Raw genomic sequence first — 19054 nt, forward strand, 5'->3', positions numbered from 1 at the left:
CAACAACGAAACGAACTGCTGTTGCACAACTAAGGTTAGGATACAGCGTCATGACAACAAATCAATAATACAACCAAAAAAATTACAGGCTACCAGCAAACAACGCATAGAGTATAAAAACAAAGTATAATAATGAATAAAACATAGTGGATGGTTATTGACCGTTTTTAGTTATGAGAACAAGATGCGTGAGGACGGGTGCTGCCCGTCTTTAGTCTTTCGTAACCTGGCGTGCTAGGACGGGCGCTAGTCTTTTTACTAGTCTTTTGGCGGGAATGGGTTAAGAAATATATAGATTTTTATTTTGAGGGTAAGAACTCTTTGAGCATGTAGAAAAGGAGGCTCATGGCATAACCTTCGACGCCTATAAAAGTGGTCTAAAAATATTATGAGAAATTAGTGATGAGTCAGTTCCATTTTTTAAAGGTTCGGTTCCGACTCGGTTCTTGGCCGAAAGCGGATTTCGGTTCGGGGAAAAAACTAGGAACGCCTTCGCAAAGGAAATTCAACAAAACGTGCTCCTGTATTGCGGGTATTGCAGAGACTTTCTGAAGGCGTTTTTTTACTGTGTACATCTCAAAAATTGGTTTATCCGGTAATTCGTTTATCCGTTATGAACCTGGTCCTATCTATACCGTATATACTTGGTTTTACTGAATATCATATCATTATAAACAAACTGATATCAGAAATAACACCTACCAGCTACTACAATTTTCTTTCGTTTCTTATAGATTGTTTTTATTGTGATACTACTCAACTCCCGATTAACCGTAATCAGTTGCATCTTAACCAACGCGTTCCAGGAAAATAAGTAAAATTAAATTTAGAGGGACGGTTTTAATTACCCAAACAAGTCAATATTTTTAAACTGTAAGTCAATGTTTTTGAATCTGCAGTGTCTTTTTCTCGGATGGAAGGGCAGTAGGACGTAAACAAACCATAAATCACTGTCACCAGCCAGGCCAGGGCCCACTCAAGGTCATAGACCCTCCCCTCTTACCACGACTGCAATACAATGCTCAAAGTGCAGACAAAATTGTGTTACGAAACATGAAAGTGAAGTCAAAAAGAGATATTTCTTTGTTCAAAAACAGAAAACTGCTAATGTACATATTATTTTCAAATAAATTAATTTAAGGTACTTTGTGTCTTGTAAATATTTTGTTTGATCTTAAAGACTGTAGATCTTGTAGGCCTATATATAAGTGTGTCATTGTGATTCCTGTCAAATACAACATTCACCTAGGTTTTTGGGTCTCGAAATTTCAGGAAATTATCGGGAAATTTTATATCTCGTAATTTAATTATCATAATTTAATACTGTCTTGTATTTTAATACCCTTTCCTATTCGATAGTATTTTAGGGATTAACCACGATTTTAAGTATCCAGGAAGCCTCAACCCTAATTTATCCCGGTTAATCTGGAGTTGAGTGCAGTTAGTTTTGGTGTGCATGCATACATTTGTACTAGATGTGATGGCTTATTTAATTTTAAATTGTTTTCTAATTCAAGATTATCATAACTATTTAAGTTCCTGTAAGCTTTTGTTATTTTGTACACTCTCTTTGTATCAACCTTTGTAATAAATAATTAGTTATTTACTTTAGTTGTTGTTTTAATACTGCTTTATTGTTATTTGTCAACCATTGTAAAACTGCACAAATTATCTATAATAATATATGGTATCATCTCGAACTTAAAATCTAGTCTCGTCCATCTCTATTTTGAACACTTGGGTTTATTTTAAAATTACAAATGCTTCTGTTGATAGCAGTACTTCCATCCTTTGATATTGAGTTTTCTTTTGCCTAGCCTAAAATATTTTGAGCTCGAAGGTAAAGCCGTATGATGAAATACTATCTTGTTTAGTGGTTATCGGCTTTTTTGCTTTACGATTCGATTAATCTGGAATGAAGACATAAAGCAGAAAACAATTGCGAGGTCAAATGAAAGTCAACTTGTGCTCACCATAATAGTTTACAGCCATTGTATATATAAAGGAAATATTTTCTACTGTCGCTAATATTGTTATTTTTTAAACTTGATCATACCACCTACTATTTTTTCCCATAGTTATTTATACCTATCTCCATTTACTTTATTTTTTTCTTTCTATTTGATCAAATATTGATGTGTTTGGACACAACTACAGTCAACGACAGGCTTGCTGCCCATGTCGGCTTATTCCCTAAAAATAAGTACGTTCTGTTAAACATAAATTTCATGCAAAGGTTAATTTAATTTATTCTTTTAATTTTAAATTTTTTCCATTAAATATTTGTGTAAAATTTTGTACATACTTTGTTGGAATAAAGATATAATTAATTAATTCATTCAATAGTTCCGCCTCCGGCCACTTGGATAGCTAGTGGTGTTTTGGTTTTAAAGTACTGTTTGCAGTAGAAAAATCTACTACTGAGCTGTTATGTAAGCAATAGATTTAACGTTAAAAGTTAGAATATAAATACTAGAAAGGCAAAACAATAGAAGGGTGAGAGGAGTTGGGCAATGACCTGGAAATGAGTGCGGGCCACAGTGAGTCAAGGCGGCGGGAAGGGGTGGGTGACACCTTGAAGATATATATAGACATATACTAAAGTAGCCTCCCTCTTATCCAAACTCCTCGGGACCGAGGCCAGTCCGGATAACGGTTTTTCCGGTTAACCGACGTCCCCAAAAACTCGTTAAAACGCACTGTTTACAGTGATATTCGACTTAAATTTAGGAGAGCATTGTATTTAGACACGTGATCACTGGTCTTAAATCTTTCCATCGAGAACAGTTGTTTCAGTACCACCCACTTCCTGCCGATCTAGTCCGGTTAAACCAATGTGCTGATAAAAATTGTCCGGCTAGAGATGTAATTTCCGCCGAGTTTAGTCTGGTTAAACCGATGTCCGGTTAAAAGGTGTCTGGATAAGAGAGAGTCTACTGCACTTCCCTAATGGGCTGGGACGGGAGGATTCCAATCACAGGACAATGATACAAAGTTGTTTTTCGGGAATTCCTTACCCGGTTCGACTTTTGATTGTCTTTTACCACGAAGAAACTTTGAATCATCAAAAATATAATTTGAATTAACCACAATTATTTGATTTTATATGAAATGCCAGGGACCAGGAGAAATATTTAAATTCAAATTAATGCAATGATTTGCAGTTTTACATCAAAATACAACATTGCGCAATCATGAATTTGGGTCATTGACCTTAATTACGCGGTAGTGCTGTTTCAGAAGAGAAGCACTCGATATTAATAAATTATTGATGTTCCCGTATTTTAAAACTATTATTTTGTAAAGGTAAAGCTATAAAACATTCGATAACTCATAAAGATAACCACATAAAAATGCCATTATTTTTTGCTTTGTTCTTCCATTCTCTCTTGGGTCTCCCTTCATCCACGCATTTAACAGGTTGCCATGGTTACTAATCACCCCATTAGAGACTACTAAGCATTATGTCGTTATCACCCGAGCTTTTATCATCACTTATAATACAACAAAAACTGCATTTTTATGAGTTTTATTATTGTATATTTGATTTATTTATATATTTTATTATTTTAGCTATATAGGGGTAAAATTCCCGGTAAAAGTCCCGGTTATTTCCCCAATAACCGATGGAACCAAGAACAGTCTTTAGGAATTGACACATCACTATGAGAAATTGTTATAACCTTTTCAAAATTATAAAAATGTTTTTTTTCCAAATAATAAGCTAGTAGAGTTGTAAACTTTTGTAGAGGTTGTAAGTAACTTATTTTACAAAATCCTACGAGATGTTTGGTTTTACTTCCGCAATAACTCAAGACATTGGATATTATTAGGGCAATTTACTTACTTTCGACAGCAATACTCACATCATTCCATAAGCAATGTTTCACATTGTTTAACTTGACTGGTTTCTGCCTTACCAAACTTTGTCTCAACAGCCATTTCCTTTTAATCAGCCATTTTATATCTGTTTATTGTTTCATCTATGTATCGACGATGAAACAGTCGTGTCAAAAGATACTCTCCTAGGGTCTACCAGACAAAGAGGCTAATCTCCAGCTAAGTGATAAAGAAGATATTTGTATTCACTGAGATGAGAGCACCGGTCGCAGGTATATCAGGAGCACATAAGTAAACCCAAACACAGGCAAAATCACCAAATTCCAAATTAACACAAGGAGACCTCAAAGACCTTGAAAATATTGAACTTGAATTGGATTAACTCACAGGGGATGTGAAGAGGGTTGGAGAAATTCCGCCACCAATGAGCTGTGCGGCACCTGTAGAAGTGGCGGTTCCGGGCCCTGGACCTGCCCTTTGCCTTCCAGTACTGCTGATGGACCCTGGATGGATGTTAGGCTGACTGACGGGCACACAAACAGCTCCTAGGCAATAATTACAACAACGATCAATTGATGACTAAGTATCAGAATCAGAATTGTTTATTGCCATTAAATATATAACATATACCTTGAATGGGCTTGCTTCAATTAGGCTACTTCTATGGTATTTTACTCATTAGGATTTTTTTTTACTTATTAGGAATTAATCGATTTGCAAGAATCGGTATTGGAATCGGAATTGAAAAAAGAGGAATCGACCCGTCCCTAGTAAAAACTAAAAAGCTATGTATTGTATTTTTTAGTATATTTTCAAGATAGGTCAGTGTTTGAATTGAAAACAACAAAGAACTGGCAGCAGTTTTGGCGACTGTGACGAAAACGGCTGGACCGCCGAGCGGAAATGTATCTAACGCTTCTATTGGTTCTTGAGTAGGATAGTTATATTTAGGTTAACATTTTTAGTACATTTGAAAGAAGATTTTATGCTATACAATTGTTATTAAAAGTTTTCCTTATAACAGCATACCAAAAGGATGATTGGTGAAAAATGCTAATCAAATCATAAGTAACAATTATGTCAATTAAGTTTTAAATTAGTAAGGAAAATTTAAAACAAAATCAAGGAACACATTTTTTTATATTTAATATTCATCCTGGAGTTTACAAGACATTTTTATACAAAAAGGAGGTTTTTAAGTCAACTAGTTTACAAGTAGTAACACCCATTTCCGTAAACGCTAGCATAGATCCAAAATAGTCGACTTTTTCAAAATGGCGGAAAAGTCCCCATGGGATTTTCTGGGACTTTCTTCTGTGGGTTCAGGAGACCTTAATGAATTACTTCCAACAGGTTTCAACTTGTTTTAAATTTTCATACTCAAATGTTAATTGCACTGGACTACAACCTATGGTGTGGTAATTTTAGTTACTGGGACTATTTAATTCATACGTACACTATAATGATTAGATGTCAATTTTTGGTAGTTTAACATTAAATAACAAAGTAAAATTTTTTCACCCACATAAGAATATTAAGAAACATCACCAAATAAACTATTATCCATAACTAGCTTGAGATTACCTAGGCCTACGAGGTTGGTATGGTTCTGAGTAGCTTCCATTTGAACTTCGCCTAAGCCATTGACTGATATGCCATTGACCATATTGACAGCTGTAAATATCAACACATGTTAAATTCAACCTTTAACATTTAAATATAAGTCCAGATTATTGGATATGAGCACAGTACCTTACTTTCTTAGCCCATATAGCTAATAAATTAAGGATAAAAAACTAGTGTTAGCCACATGAAATATATTAAATGGTTGCATTTGTTAGTGCTCTTTATGTACTCTTTACTAAAAAATAACATTTCCTGGAGTTTGTAACTTGTCTTATTAGACAGCAATGTTTGTATCGTCATTGTGTGGCCTACAAATAAGTACTCTTTGGCACTTTTTGTCACCATGTCTTTTTATGCTGTCCCCAAATTCAGCATCAGTTATGAAGTTTTCAGTTTTATGTTATTAAGTTATTAATACTGCATTAGAAAAGAATGGTTCTATTTTATCTTATCTTTATCTTTCTTATCTTCTTATCTTATCTTATCTATATCTTTATCTTTATCTATGGCAACTAGGCAACTTGTTGAATGCGTGATGAAGGAAACCCCAAGAAATAGAAGAACGAAGAGAAAGTATAATGACGTTGTTAACTTTATACCCTTTTTACAATTGCTGTTATTGTTATTATCTTTATGTAAGATTTTATGATTTTGTTTATAGGTTTATTAAAGGTCAATGGCCTAGAATATCATGATTGTGCAATATTGTATTTTGATGTTGAAATTCAAATAATGACAAAAGTTTGTATGTTTTCCCTGGTCCCTATCATTTAATCATTCATTACACAATCAATGCTAAATAATCGTGGTTAGTTCTAATTTAATTTTTGATTATCCAAAGTTTCTACACAATAAGACAATCCAAAGTCAAATCGGGCAATGAATTCCCAAAAAACAACGTATCTTGTCCTGTGATTGGATTACCATTCGCCAGTCCTTTAGGTTTAGAGAAGTAGTGCAAGTCTATAATTATATAGCTTCAAGGTCGTACACACCCCTTCCTCCCTCCCGTCCTACTCGACTCACTGTTGCTACTCGCGCTCCTTTCGAGGTCATTGCCCAACCCCTCACACCCTTCTATTGTGTTGCCTTTCTATTGTTTCTATTCTGACTTTTTTTCTGGAAACATTAAATCTATTGTTTACGTAACAGCACAGAAGTAGGCTAGATTTTTATACTTTAAAACAGTACTGTAAAAAAACTATTACCAGCGCCCCTAGTATCAGGAGACAAGCACGAGTTGGCTTTAATTTTTGACCATTGTAGTTCTTTTCTGCTTTATGTCTGTTCGTTCCAGATGAATCTAATCGTAAAGCAAAACAGCTGATAACGACTAAACTAGATATCGGTATTGCATCATACGGCTTCTTTGTCGTCGCTGTAATTTTGTCCTGAGAAACTAATGATGGTTATGAAGATTTAGTTTTCTGTTCAAAACGTCAAAATATGTTGTCTATCCGAAAAAGTCAGATATATAACAAATAGTGTCGGATATCAAATTTGGGCTCGGTTCGGATACGGATATCCGAACCGAACGGAATCCGACCCGATTTTTCGGATATCCGCACTAGTTTTTTTTTAGGATGAACAAGTCCTGAAATTTTGATAAATTTATAGGGCAAATTTATTCTCGATCTTAGGGCGGGATTACAATCAATACAGGATTTTCTCAAGACGTTATATGCTCCGACTGTCAGGAATTTCACATATGCTCCGACTGTCAGGAATTTCACAGTGATCGCGAGTCATGCTGATGTGTTCTCCGCAAACTCCCGCTATTAAGGATGACGATGATGATGTTTCTGCTCTAGGAGAAATAATAATGAAATTGCTGCAATCACGGATTAGTCAAAATGACAAAGAACAGTGCTATAAAGATTAAATATAAATTTGTTTGTCATTGATGCCATTTTCAAGAAATTTTACTCAAGATTTTTAAAGCAAACATAAGAGTTTTTTTTTCTTTTTTACAAAGGAAGAAAAGTCAGGAGGATTACTATCCTGAGAATAAAATTCTGTCTTGGCACGTAACCAATAATACAATCCTATCCATCCCAAATATTTTTTAACCAGGTGGAAGAGGTACCTTGTCGAGCACCTTGTGCATCCAGCTGTGTCCAGTAGGCCTCGGATGGTGAGGTCGTACTCATACCAGGAGGAGGTGCTACAGGCTGCCCAGTATATCTAAAGTACGGATTCTTTAAGTCTAGAGTGTTTACTGATCGAGTCTGTTCATTCCCCTCAATACAGAGATCCATTGTCACATCGTAACTCTGTCTGCAATAAAAAACACATTTTAAATTTTGTATCATATCCAATGTCAGATTCACTGCTTTAGCAGTATCACCTTGTTGTCAATTTATTCAGTTCACACATAGTATTGGGCTTAACTTAATCACTACTTTAGTTGATATGGTGCACAATCTATCAGGTATCTGAAGGACCAGGTAAAAGTATAAAACAATCAATATTTGACCAAAATGACTACTGTTCTTTGATGGCTCTTGAGACGATAAGCTAGAGAAAGCAGTTCCTGTCGAGCAGGACTAAAATGGCTTAGCAACTGGAATCAAACTTGATGAGTTTTTTATCTTTTTATTTTGTGATAAACAGAGAGCAGAGAACGTTAAACGTTACGGTATATTTTAAAAGTAACAAATGAAAAAAATCCATTGATGTAAGTGTTTATTTTCGCCGGGTGTTTTTAAAACTGTTTGAACTGTAATCAAATCTCCCGCCACGTTCGAGGTTAGGTCAGTGATATGTTTTTTGATTACAAGAAACATATCTGAAGCTGACATTCATCACCAGATGACTGGAGATTATGACCCTGATGCAAAGATAGAGTTGAAGCGCAAAAATAGGCTAGGGAGTTAAAAAATGGCCGTGCAAATGCTCATTTCATAAGGAATTATGTTTTTGGTAGGTACCCAGCTATACATCAAGCTATGTGCAGGGTTTAACTTAGCAATGTTGTACCTAGGTCTAAAGGAAATCATAATTTAATTGTTTTCTGATACTCGACCTCTGGTTAGCTTGAAGAATAACTTTTCCTGTAAGGAGTTGACCCGCCTTGGCAAAGATGGGATTCTCCAGCAGACATCGTACTTGATACCAGTGGGTCAATGACTCTGTAGGAGCAGTAGACAGCCAGATGGTCTGACTACTTCCAGAGAATGCAACATCAAACCAGAAAGCTAGTCCATGAACTGTGCCTGACTCCAACATGTAGAATTCAAGAGGGATTTCTGCAAAGTGAGATTAGCTATTATCATAAAATTATCAGATTTTCTTATCCAAAATGCTATGAAAACTTGCTTTCACTAATCGTGATTATAAAATGATAACAAATCAAGAGTTAAAATGCTGAACCATTATTTAAGAGTAAGAGTGTCATGGTTCCTTTCCTATCAACAAGGAAGTAGGTCCAATAATTATATAGGTGTTACAATAGCCTATTTTGTATGCCACTTTACTCTTACCTATTCTATGGAGATCGGATTCGTGGGCATCACTAAAGTCAACACTGTGTCTTACAGACTTTGCCATGCATATTCGCATGTCAAAAGTGTCAACAATGGGCTGGCGGAAATACTCCTTCATGGCAGCATCCCTCATAGAACTGAGATCTACTCCATGGAAACAGGTCTGTACCCTGTCAAACATTGTGTAAGTGTTAACAATGGGCTGGTGGAGATACTCCTTCATGGCAGCAACCCTCATGTAGAACTAAGATCTACTCCATGGAAACACATCTGTACACTGTCAAACATTAACTTAAGTGTTAACAATGGGCTGGCAGAAATAATCCTTCATGGCATCAGGTATGTTCCCTATTTAAAACAAAGTGTTTTACCAACTACAAAACTATTATTAATTATTAATGATAAAAATTATTCATAATAAGTCTCTAAACCGTTTTGGTGAGTGGTTAAAATATGTTCAATAGTTAACAGTGTTTTTTAAAATCCTTCCAGAAAATCTCTTTCAGAAGAAAATGAGCATTTACTAGTAAGACAACCCTTGTTGTAAAAATGTTATAATTATAAAAGACTTCCACTAGCAATATAACTTTTCTCATGACTAGGCTTATCTTGTATATTCTGCTTGTTTGTTTGCTTCTGCTTGTTGCTGTTTGTTTGTTGATGGCTCGATAAATAAGTTGATTAATTAATATAAAAAAAATACATTGGTATAAACTAATGAAATGAAAAAAGTGCTTTATTGTTCAAATTACATAATAGTAGACCTCCATATGTACCACATACACAACACTAAAGTTAACATAAAAATAAAAATAACATACTGCTAAACAAAACCTAACACTTATTAAACAATGGTCAATGTTGACCGTCTGTTTGATTGGCAACATAAATACATTCTCATTAACAAAACAATTCTAACTATACAGTAATGTAAAATAACAAAGACAAAATCATTTACACTTTTAACCTCATTTACAAAAACAATTTTTTAAAGGAAAAAGCAATTAAATAAAGTAACGTCTAACTATGGTATCTACATTGCAGAGAGTCCTATTCAAAATTAAATTTTTGGATTAAATCCCATCTATAATACCAAGCCTCCATTAAAAATTTACCAAAAAAAAAAAAAAAACTCCAATCCTCCCCATTTAAATATGAAATAAACTCAGCTTGAGCCAAGAAATGTCTACCTAACCATTTAAATCTAATTAATGTTTTAAAAAAATTGGACATCCTGCCACAAAATGAAATACTGTTTCAGCTTTATTTAAATTACAAAGGGAGCAAAGCCCACTTCCATCGTTCCATGGTTTATAATTTAAATCAATCAACTGAGCTCTAGCCTTAATGAGCCTCGACACAAGTCCAATGTCAGCCTTATCAGTCAGCAATGTCCTGCCACCACGGTCAAGGTCAAGAAGCAAGTACTGGTCTCGATATCGCGCTGTCATCGCTTGTCTTACACAAAGACCTCGTCATCGCTCTCTCACACTCGACCAAATATAAACTAATGTTGTGTTCAAAGGTTTATTGCGGACATTTTCCATCACGAATGTAAAAAACAATACACAACGTTTCGGGATCTGGAATCTGATCCCGTCCTCAGGTGAAAAAAACTTAACTAACACATTACAACTAACAATACACAAACACCCGACCTAAGTTGGAATACACTACAGAGGGTAGCAGGTACAGAGGGGATCAAATTCCAGATCCCGAAACGTTGTGTATTGTTTTTTACATTCGTGATGGAAAATATCTGCAATAAACCTTTGAACAACATTAACTCACCATCACCAACAATGAACTTCAAACAAAGAATAAACTAATGAACTTACCAAAAGTTAGCTTTGTTAGTCTGTTCCATAAACAAGGAGTCGTCCATGAAAGGAGCTATGTGTAAATCTCCTCTACTGGGGAACATTATACCTATAAAGATTAATTAAGATTAATTCAAATTTTTTTTTCCTTTTATATTCTTTTAAATTGTTGTTGACACTTACTTTAGATGGTACAGCAGAACCTTGCTAATCCGTCACCCACGGGACGGGGAGCATGGTCAGAACAGCAAAAAGGTCGGATTACCAGAGGACCGTGTTTATTGACATAAAAACGTAGTAAAACTGTATTTTGAACAGACCACAGATAACTGATAACCACAGTTAATCCAACATGACATAAAAAGGTTATTTCCAACTCATAATCAACAATTAAGACCAATAAAACTGTAAAACGATTATTTAAAATACTTTTTTTGTGCTACAGAGCCTAGCCTACTGAAATTGGAGTTTATCGCATTTCTTTATTTTTAATGTTAAAAACGACATTGTTGTAACTTTTAACCATAGTGATAAGTTACTTGTTCTATGAATAACACTTTTCTATGTCAAGAAATCGTCCTTTATTGTCATTATGCATAGGGCAAATTGTGCTTCAACCTAGTTGGTGCAGAAAACAGTATTCAGCAACTTATCCTGAAATCGGCTTTTAATTTAAACATGTTGACAATTTTGTAAAGTAAAAATAACATGTAGGCCTACTTGGCTATGTAACAAGTTGGCTATAGTAGGCTTGTTCTTGCAAGGACTAAACAGATATATTCCTAATAATTGAACTTGGAACTTTGTATTCGTCTTAAAACATAGCATAGCCTAGGAATAGTCCTAGATACAAGAGCTGTTAGCAGGAGCAAACTATGCTATTTTTTCAATGTAAGTTTCATGTTATATGGAGATTTTTTTTGTTACAATTATCATGTAGTCTAGGCATATCTTAAATCTCATCAGGTAATTTCCTCTTTGTTAATTTAGTAAACATTTGAAAAATATTCGTAATCTAACCAAGGAAGGGCTTGTGATGATGAACCACAATCAACAGCTGAATCAAAGGTTGATAGACCAGCTTTCTCATTATTTTAAGGTTTAGTGTTGGTGTCCATTAAAACCCAAGTTAAAACACTATCGATATAATAAAGAAACTAAATTGATTACTAATTTCCCTGCCAACCACTTGCAAGCATTCAATAGCTTCTCTTGTCACCGGTAACGTTTAAACGTCGTCTGCATCTAGCGGTTTTATTTTATCTGACAGTAATCATAGAGTAGTAAATTGGAAATGAGAGCCAAAAATTCAGATAACACTCATTTAATGGCCTCCATGTCCACACAACGTTGTAATAGGGAATGAAGGCTGCAACCAGCTGTATGAAGCCAAGAAAGTAGGCCTAATTTTTTGAAAATCTCAGTTTGATATTGAAAGAGGTTGTTTCACGTAAGGTTGAGGTTATGATAAAAATCACTATCTCAAACAATGTTAATGTAGCGAGAAAAGTAACTAAAATTCCGCTACAACTACTTTAAAAATGTAGCTAGCTACAGCTAAAGCTACAAAATCTTAAAAGTAGCGTAGCTACAGCTAACGCTACAAAAAAAGTAGCGCGCTACTGTAGCGTCGCTACTTGTAGCGCGCTACTTCCCAACACTGGAAATGATTCACTGATAAACCAATAAATTTTACTTAGGCTACTAACCTTGGAAAGAAGGGGCTCTGGAAATGTGTTAAACTAAGTTAACTGTCTGTTAAGTTCTAGATAAATATTTTAGAAGTCATTTTGTACCTAATATAGCCTGCATGAAGTTAATTTTAAACTCCATTATTAAGAGATATTTATATTTAGAACAAAAGGAAAGGTCGTTTTAAAGATAACTTTTTCGAAAATAGGCCTAAGTACATATTCATTTGAGGTTACAGTTTATGTTGCAGGCTTGTTAAAAAAAAATTTAAAAAAGGCTTAGTTTCGTGACTGTGATGGTTTTTTTGTAGGCCTAGTGCCTGTACCGGTATTGTGGGGCGTTATTTTGCAAATCTGTTGTTTGCTTTATCAGTTTTAAAATACTTCCAAACTTGGGAAGCCATCATCAAGAATTTATCACAAATTAGTCTATAAAAACAACTTAAGTTAGGTAGGCCTACTTCTACAGTCTTGTAATAAACTAATCCACTTTCAATTTTACAGACAAAAGAAGTTTAATTATTCACATCAAAATGTAAATTTTATTTAAGAAATCTGACAAAAAAAGGCCCGGCCCATTCTTCAATTTTGAAGAATCTAGACAGACGACGGACAATGCTTAGCTACATTAAAACTTTCTCACCTCGTTGGAGTAAGAGAAAGACAAAAACAAAATTAAGTACGAACCACCGAACATACAAACAATATCAAATAAAATACCTTTTTTGGTTTACTGAATGAAGGCTTGGCTGTTTGTCGTGTAGCCATGTAGTCTCATCCATCAATAAATAAGCCAATTAAATGTTACCCGTTAACTTTAAATTTGAAATAGTAGTCTTGCGCAATGGCAGTGTTGCCATTTGTCACAGTGGTTACAGATCAAATGCAATATGATTTGTCGAAATCATGAGTACCCCAGCATTTAACCATTGGACATAGATATTAATTCTGACTGGACTACATAAAAATATTATGACATAAGTTAAAGATAAGCCATTCATGATTGTAGATGTATGAATGAAACTTAACAGTGAATTGGAAAATGTTGTTAAGGCCTCAAATATTAATACCAAATCTCTAGCTACTTTTATTTATAACTGGTATTTTCCAAGAGGTTGGCAGCCTTAAACTTACATTTAACCTTGAATTTTCCTGTCCACTTAGTCCACATAGCCCTCGGGCCTGTGCGTGGAACATGTCCAGCAAAGCAAGGTTGAGCTGGTACAGTACTAGGGGGAATTGAACTGATGAATATTAGTGGCAGAAACCATGAGGCAAACCCATGACATCCCTACCATGGATTTGTTGTCCGTCCCAACTACCGACTGAGCCACCGAATAATTTCATATGATAGAAGGAAGAAATATGATATTTGAGAAAAAATACATTTAATATTATTATTATACCTAAAGTTAAGCTAACCTATAGTATTATCTAAAAAGATAGTGATGTTTTGATACCAAAATGTATCGATTTTAGATACCGATACCATTCTGATAATCTCAAATAATTTCTGATCAACTCACGTGGATATGTAGACATCATCACTGTCTCCCGCAGTCACAGAACCACCGTGAAGATGACAATGATGTCCACACGAGCGCCGGAGATGATCAGAATTTTGCCGCTATCGCTTAAGACGATTATAATGTCTACATGAACGTGAGGGATATTCGTGATTTTGCAGTGATCGTTGGGGTTGTTGATAATATATCTGTGACCACGGAAGACGATGATGGTGTTTCCGTTACCGCAGAGTGATATTCAGGATTTGGCCACGATTATCGTCGTCTTGCGCAATCGAAGCAATAGCAGTAAATTTCCGAGCGTGTGATCTTTGCAGACAAGTTGGGTTTAGGTATCAACTTTTGACGATCGATTGTCAATTAACGATACCAATGTAAATAATGATACCAAAGTATCGGTGGTATCAACAATCGGTATTGAGAATCGACACATCCCTAGTACAAAATATTGCCTAGGCGCCCAACTATAACAGTCATGCAATTATAATTCCTATCTTAGTACTGTATTCTGATTTAAGTCTAAGTTCTAAGCTCCAATATGTATATTAGTGCAACAGAGCTGTACAGTCCAAATAAAGACAGGAACTTACCATTAGGTTTGAGCCATTTCTTTGCATGTAAGTATGTTTCTAACATCCTTTCGTTGTACAACATGTACCCCATTGGTTCTGAAATTATGACATCAACCATTTCTGGTAATTCCACTTCCTCGATTTTACCCGCTATCACATGAATTTTGTCTTTTAAGTTGTTGGACGCCACTAACGTCTGTAAGTGAAAAAAAGTAAAATAGATTAATTTATGACAATAATGATAAGGTTATGCATACTTATTACACTTATAAAGTTTAATAGAAATAAAGATCGTTAACACTAATACCAAAATCCTACCTAGGCTGACGTTAACCGAAACCCCCGGTCTGTGAGACCACGTTTGAAAAATAATGGACCCCGCTTAGACACACACAAACCGAAACCCTCGGCCTGTGAGATCCCGCTTTAAAATATACTGACGATGGGCTTCTGAGACGGGCATGTTATGAACAAACAACCTGTCAAGGTCACGGTACCCATGCAAAATGAACAAACAATATATCAATAGGTAGGGGAGGAAAAGGGGGGAAGGTATTGGGGGAATGGAATTTCCCAAGTAAACAGTGTTGCCAACATGCGTTTTTGAAAATTCCCGTGGGCCTATCAGACCGGGGTTTCGGTATTAGTGTTAAAATTAAAATACTAGTCAATGAAATTTTACCATAAATCTTATACAACATACACCCTAAGCTATCATTTAAGAGTATAAAAAGTGATCACTTTGATAATGCATCAAGGTATCATTCAGTTAACACCACGATCTGAATCGGTCGATGTGGTGGCACCTTGGCGCTAATATACTTGGAGGCAAGCTGACATGAGTGCAAGAGGCAATTTTCCACCATAATTGTCCGCAATTTTGTTATAGTAAATAATACTAGCAAAAGCAATAACAATAAATTGTCATGCTCCGTTATTGCACTAAACTGACTACAGTATCATCAGACACAAGATGGTAGGGATAAGAGTTATTGAGCAAAAGTGTCTCATTGAATTTCAGATGACAAGACAAATGTCTAAAGACATGAAATATAAAACACCAGTGTGTACACTGCCATAACTGTAAGAGAAAAAAATACTGTCTTAGGCAAGTAGAATGGCAATAAACAAGAAGGCAAACTGGCAGAATGGCACTACCACTATGGTAACAGTAGTTCAGAATCTGAAGTAGCCTCCAACCACACTTCTCGATTTTAAAAACTTGAAATTTCAAACTACAAATAAATGTCGGTAATAAGTCGCCTCTTTTGCGGGAGTCCTAAAAAAACTGTTTAAATTGTGTGAATATTTTTCAAAACCAAAGCAAACCTACTGATCATCCTAGGACAGCTGATTGGCTCCAAACCTATGAATGAAGACCCTAGCTCTGAAATTCTGCTAAATCAAAAAACTGTGCCTTCTTTTAATCCACTGGACTACAACTCTAAAATTGGACCTTAAATTTGGGGGAAATGGCAAACTGAAAAAAGGAATAAGAAGACTAATTTCCATTTACTTGGCTGGAATTCAACTAAGTTATTCCCTTAAAATTGTCAGATTTAATTCCTATTTAAATATAATTAATTTTAATGAGTACTTAGGTTTGCTGCTACATTGAAGATAATAATTAAGGTGTTTTATTTTGAATTTGAATTTAAATTTAAAATTAATACTTTTTTGTAATTTTTTTTTTACCATTAGTCATACAATAACGCTTCATCATACTAAATTAATTATTTGTTTTTCTGAGCTCTACAAAATGGTTAGGAAACAAATTGCAAAATTGTATGTTTTAGGGTAAAAAATAGGAAAACCCCATTTCTACCCCATAAAATCCCTTATAAACCCGCATTCCTATAGTCCAATCATGCTGGTTGTTCAAATAAATGTAGGTTTACACCAAATTTCATCAAAATCCGATAATTTTTGCTTGAGTTTTTGTGCTAACGGACATATATATATATATATGAATTTGAATGGATGGTACCACCCCAAAAACAAGACAAAGGGTGTAAAGAGCTATTGATTTTTATATCATCACTCCCTGTCAATATTGTAGACACACAATTTTAAGAGAGTTAAAGATCATTTGTTTACTTCAGTGAGCATGACCAACCTCTAAAAAATACACATACAAATAATGTTATTAACATATTTCCTTGATGTCTTACCAAGTGGCACCAACCTATAAATATCACTTTGGTAAATATTTTTAACACTACCTAAGTAATATAAATCAACTTTCGATAAAAACTACATCAATAACAGTTAGCTGAATGGCAATTTATAACAATCCCAATTTTATCAAATTCGAGTAAATAAGTAGGTAATGGGTTTGAGTGTGTACATAAATTACACATTAAGCCAATGTATATCAAGAGAAACTACACTATGATTTTATCCCCTTGAAATGGCAAATGGCAAATGGTTATCTTTTTTACCTAATCTATTAGTTTTATATTTATCAATTAGATAGTTAATTTAATAATTAGATAGTTACATTTACATTATTTAATAAAAACACTTTATACAATTAGATAGGCTCTCAAAACACATAAATGCCAGAAAATACTTAACAAATGGCAACTTCTTTTGGTGGACTATAAAACCTGTAATATCCAACAGTCAGCTGCCACAACAAAAAACTTTTTTTAGTAACTTTTTTAGTAACTAAGAATTGTAATCTTAAAGTAATGGTAGGTCATTAAAGTGATATGAGCGGCAAGTTTTAAAAAAAGTACTGTATATTTAGTCAAGAAATACTGTAACAGTTCTTCACAGTTTTAAAGAGATAGGCTAATTATTGTAAAAAAGAGAGTACCTTAGAATGCAAATGTTATTTTAATAAATCACAGAAATGCTTTATTTAATTTTTTTAATGAATACTTTGGTTTTATTTAACATAAATCAGGTTATATTATATCCATTGACATAACATATTTAAGAAATTACAAGTAAATAATATTTTCTAAAATAACATTAGACTAATTTTTGCATTAGGCTATGTGTATATGCTTTACTTAGATGTTTATTTCTGTCTCACATTCATATCCTAGAAACCCTAGGCTTTACTCTAAGACCGTTTTACACTAATACTAATGTGTAAAACGATGATTAAAACGATGACTAATGTGTAAAGTAATGATGTTGTGACCCTCTAGGAATAGCCTGAAGATAACTTCAGGCTAGTCCTAGAGGGTCACAACATTATTACTTAGGTCAGATTGTTCTTAACTCGAGACCTCGGGGACCGATGTCCTGCACTCTACCACTAGACCAGCTTGCTTCCCCAACGGGTCATTTCTATGATAATGTTGCCACAGGCGGGACTTAAGAATGCCAAATTAAAAGAGAAAATTGTATATATTAGTAAGGATCGAATAAAGATTTTTGTACAATTTTAATCATCATTTGCCATAGACAAGTGAAGTTGAAGTTTGTCCTACAATGGCAGATATTTACTCTGTACTTCCCTCGCATAGGAATATAAATCTTGAGCATCTGGTATAACTATGTTTACATTTATTTTACTAAACATTCCTTCCTTATTTCTTTTAAATTCTTTTATAATCTGATAAGTAGCGGACAATGTCGCTGCGGTCCCGAGCCCACTTAAGTGTGTGCACATAATTAAATTTACTATCATCCAGTTGAATCTTATGTTTGTGTTGATAATACAGTATAACCTTGATAAGAAGACTCTTATGGGGATGATGAAATATGACTTGTTATCAAGCAAGGTTGACTCTTTATAGAGGTTTGCAGTTACATGCATTTAAGGGCAATATAAAATCAAGGGTATTTGAAAATGAAACTTGCTTTCTAGCACCACTTGTTATTGAGGATCTTCTTATTGAGGTACCGACACATCTGCTTACAACACAAATGCAGACAAGATTCAAGTAAACCTCGTTTGACGAGGAGCTGGTAATGGTTTACTCCACAAGAACAAAATTATTGACAACATAGTAAATACAATGTTTTGTCAATCTATGCTTTGAATCTTGCATCTTGTAAGTAGCGTCACTGTGTAGCATAGTTTTGAACTAAATGTACTTTTTGATATTGTGATGTTGTACTGCCCCAAATGCCTGGTAATATTGACAGCATTATAAAATAATTGTGATATGTTAACTTGGTCAACTGCATTAAAAGAAAAAAAAATATGGATGATAAAACATCCAACTGGCCCCTTACCTACCAGATTACCAAGGGACCACGGTACACCAAGTTTATTGCATACACCAATTATTCATAAAACATCATTTACCTCCACCGCAGCAAATCTGCAGACTAAGCAACTTTCCTTTTGCCAGGTCTTATTTAGTAAAATACATTGCCGCAAATCTGGACTCAAACAGACAACCGAGTCAAAAATGGCAGCTGTTCAAATTATTTCTTGAATCTGCCATTATAATCTTTGAACGATTGCCATTTTTACCCAGTTGTTAATTAGAACTACTAATAAAGAACTTTAATTTGCAACCAAACTCG

The 19054-nt window shown here is 34.5% G+C and overlaps 1 protein-coding gene across 2 annotated transcripts in view; it reads right to left on the reverse strand.

The window, feature by feature from the left end:
• Positions 1-19054, reverse strand: part of LOC128997947 (histone-arginine methyltransferase CARMER) — a 40378-nt gene that overhangs the window by 4825 nt on the left and 16499 nt on the right. Inside the window, exons 5-11 of one of the 2 annotated variants that reach the window (XM_054423796.1) lie at positions 14579-14756; positions 10790-10880; positions 8949-9121; positions 8492-8714; positions 7565-7743; positions 5425-5514; positions 4228-4385 (exon numbers count right to left, since the gene is read on the reverse strand). In XM_054423796.1, coding sequence (XP_054279771.1) covers positions 4228-4385; positions 5425-5514; positions 7565-7743; positions 8492-8714; positions 8949-9121; positions 10790-10880; positions 14579-14756 — 1092 coding nt within the window. Of the gene's footprint in view, positions 1-4227; positions 4386-5424; positions 5515-7552; positions 7744-8491; positions 8715-8948; positions 9122-10789; positions 10881-14578; positions 14757-19054 lie in introns of both variants that reach the window. The other variant, XM_054423795.1, reaches the window with a different exon arrangement.

The sequence above is a fragment of the Macrosteles quadrilineatus genome, unplaced genomic scaffold (genome assembly GCF_028750875.1).
Source record: "Macrosteles quadrilineatus isolate MER2022 unplaced genomic scaffold, UCM_ALF_1.0 Scaffold_7__1_contigs__length_78375512, whole genome shotgun sequence".
Classification (NCBI taxonomy): domain Eukaryota; kingdom Metazoa; phylum Arthropoda; class Insecta; order Hemiptera; family Cicadellidae; genus Macrosteles; species Macrosteles quadrilineatus.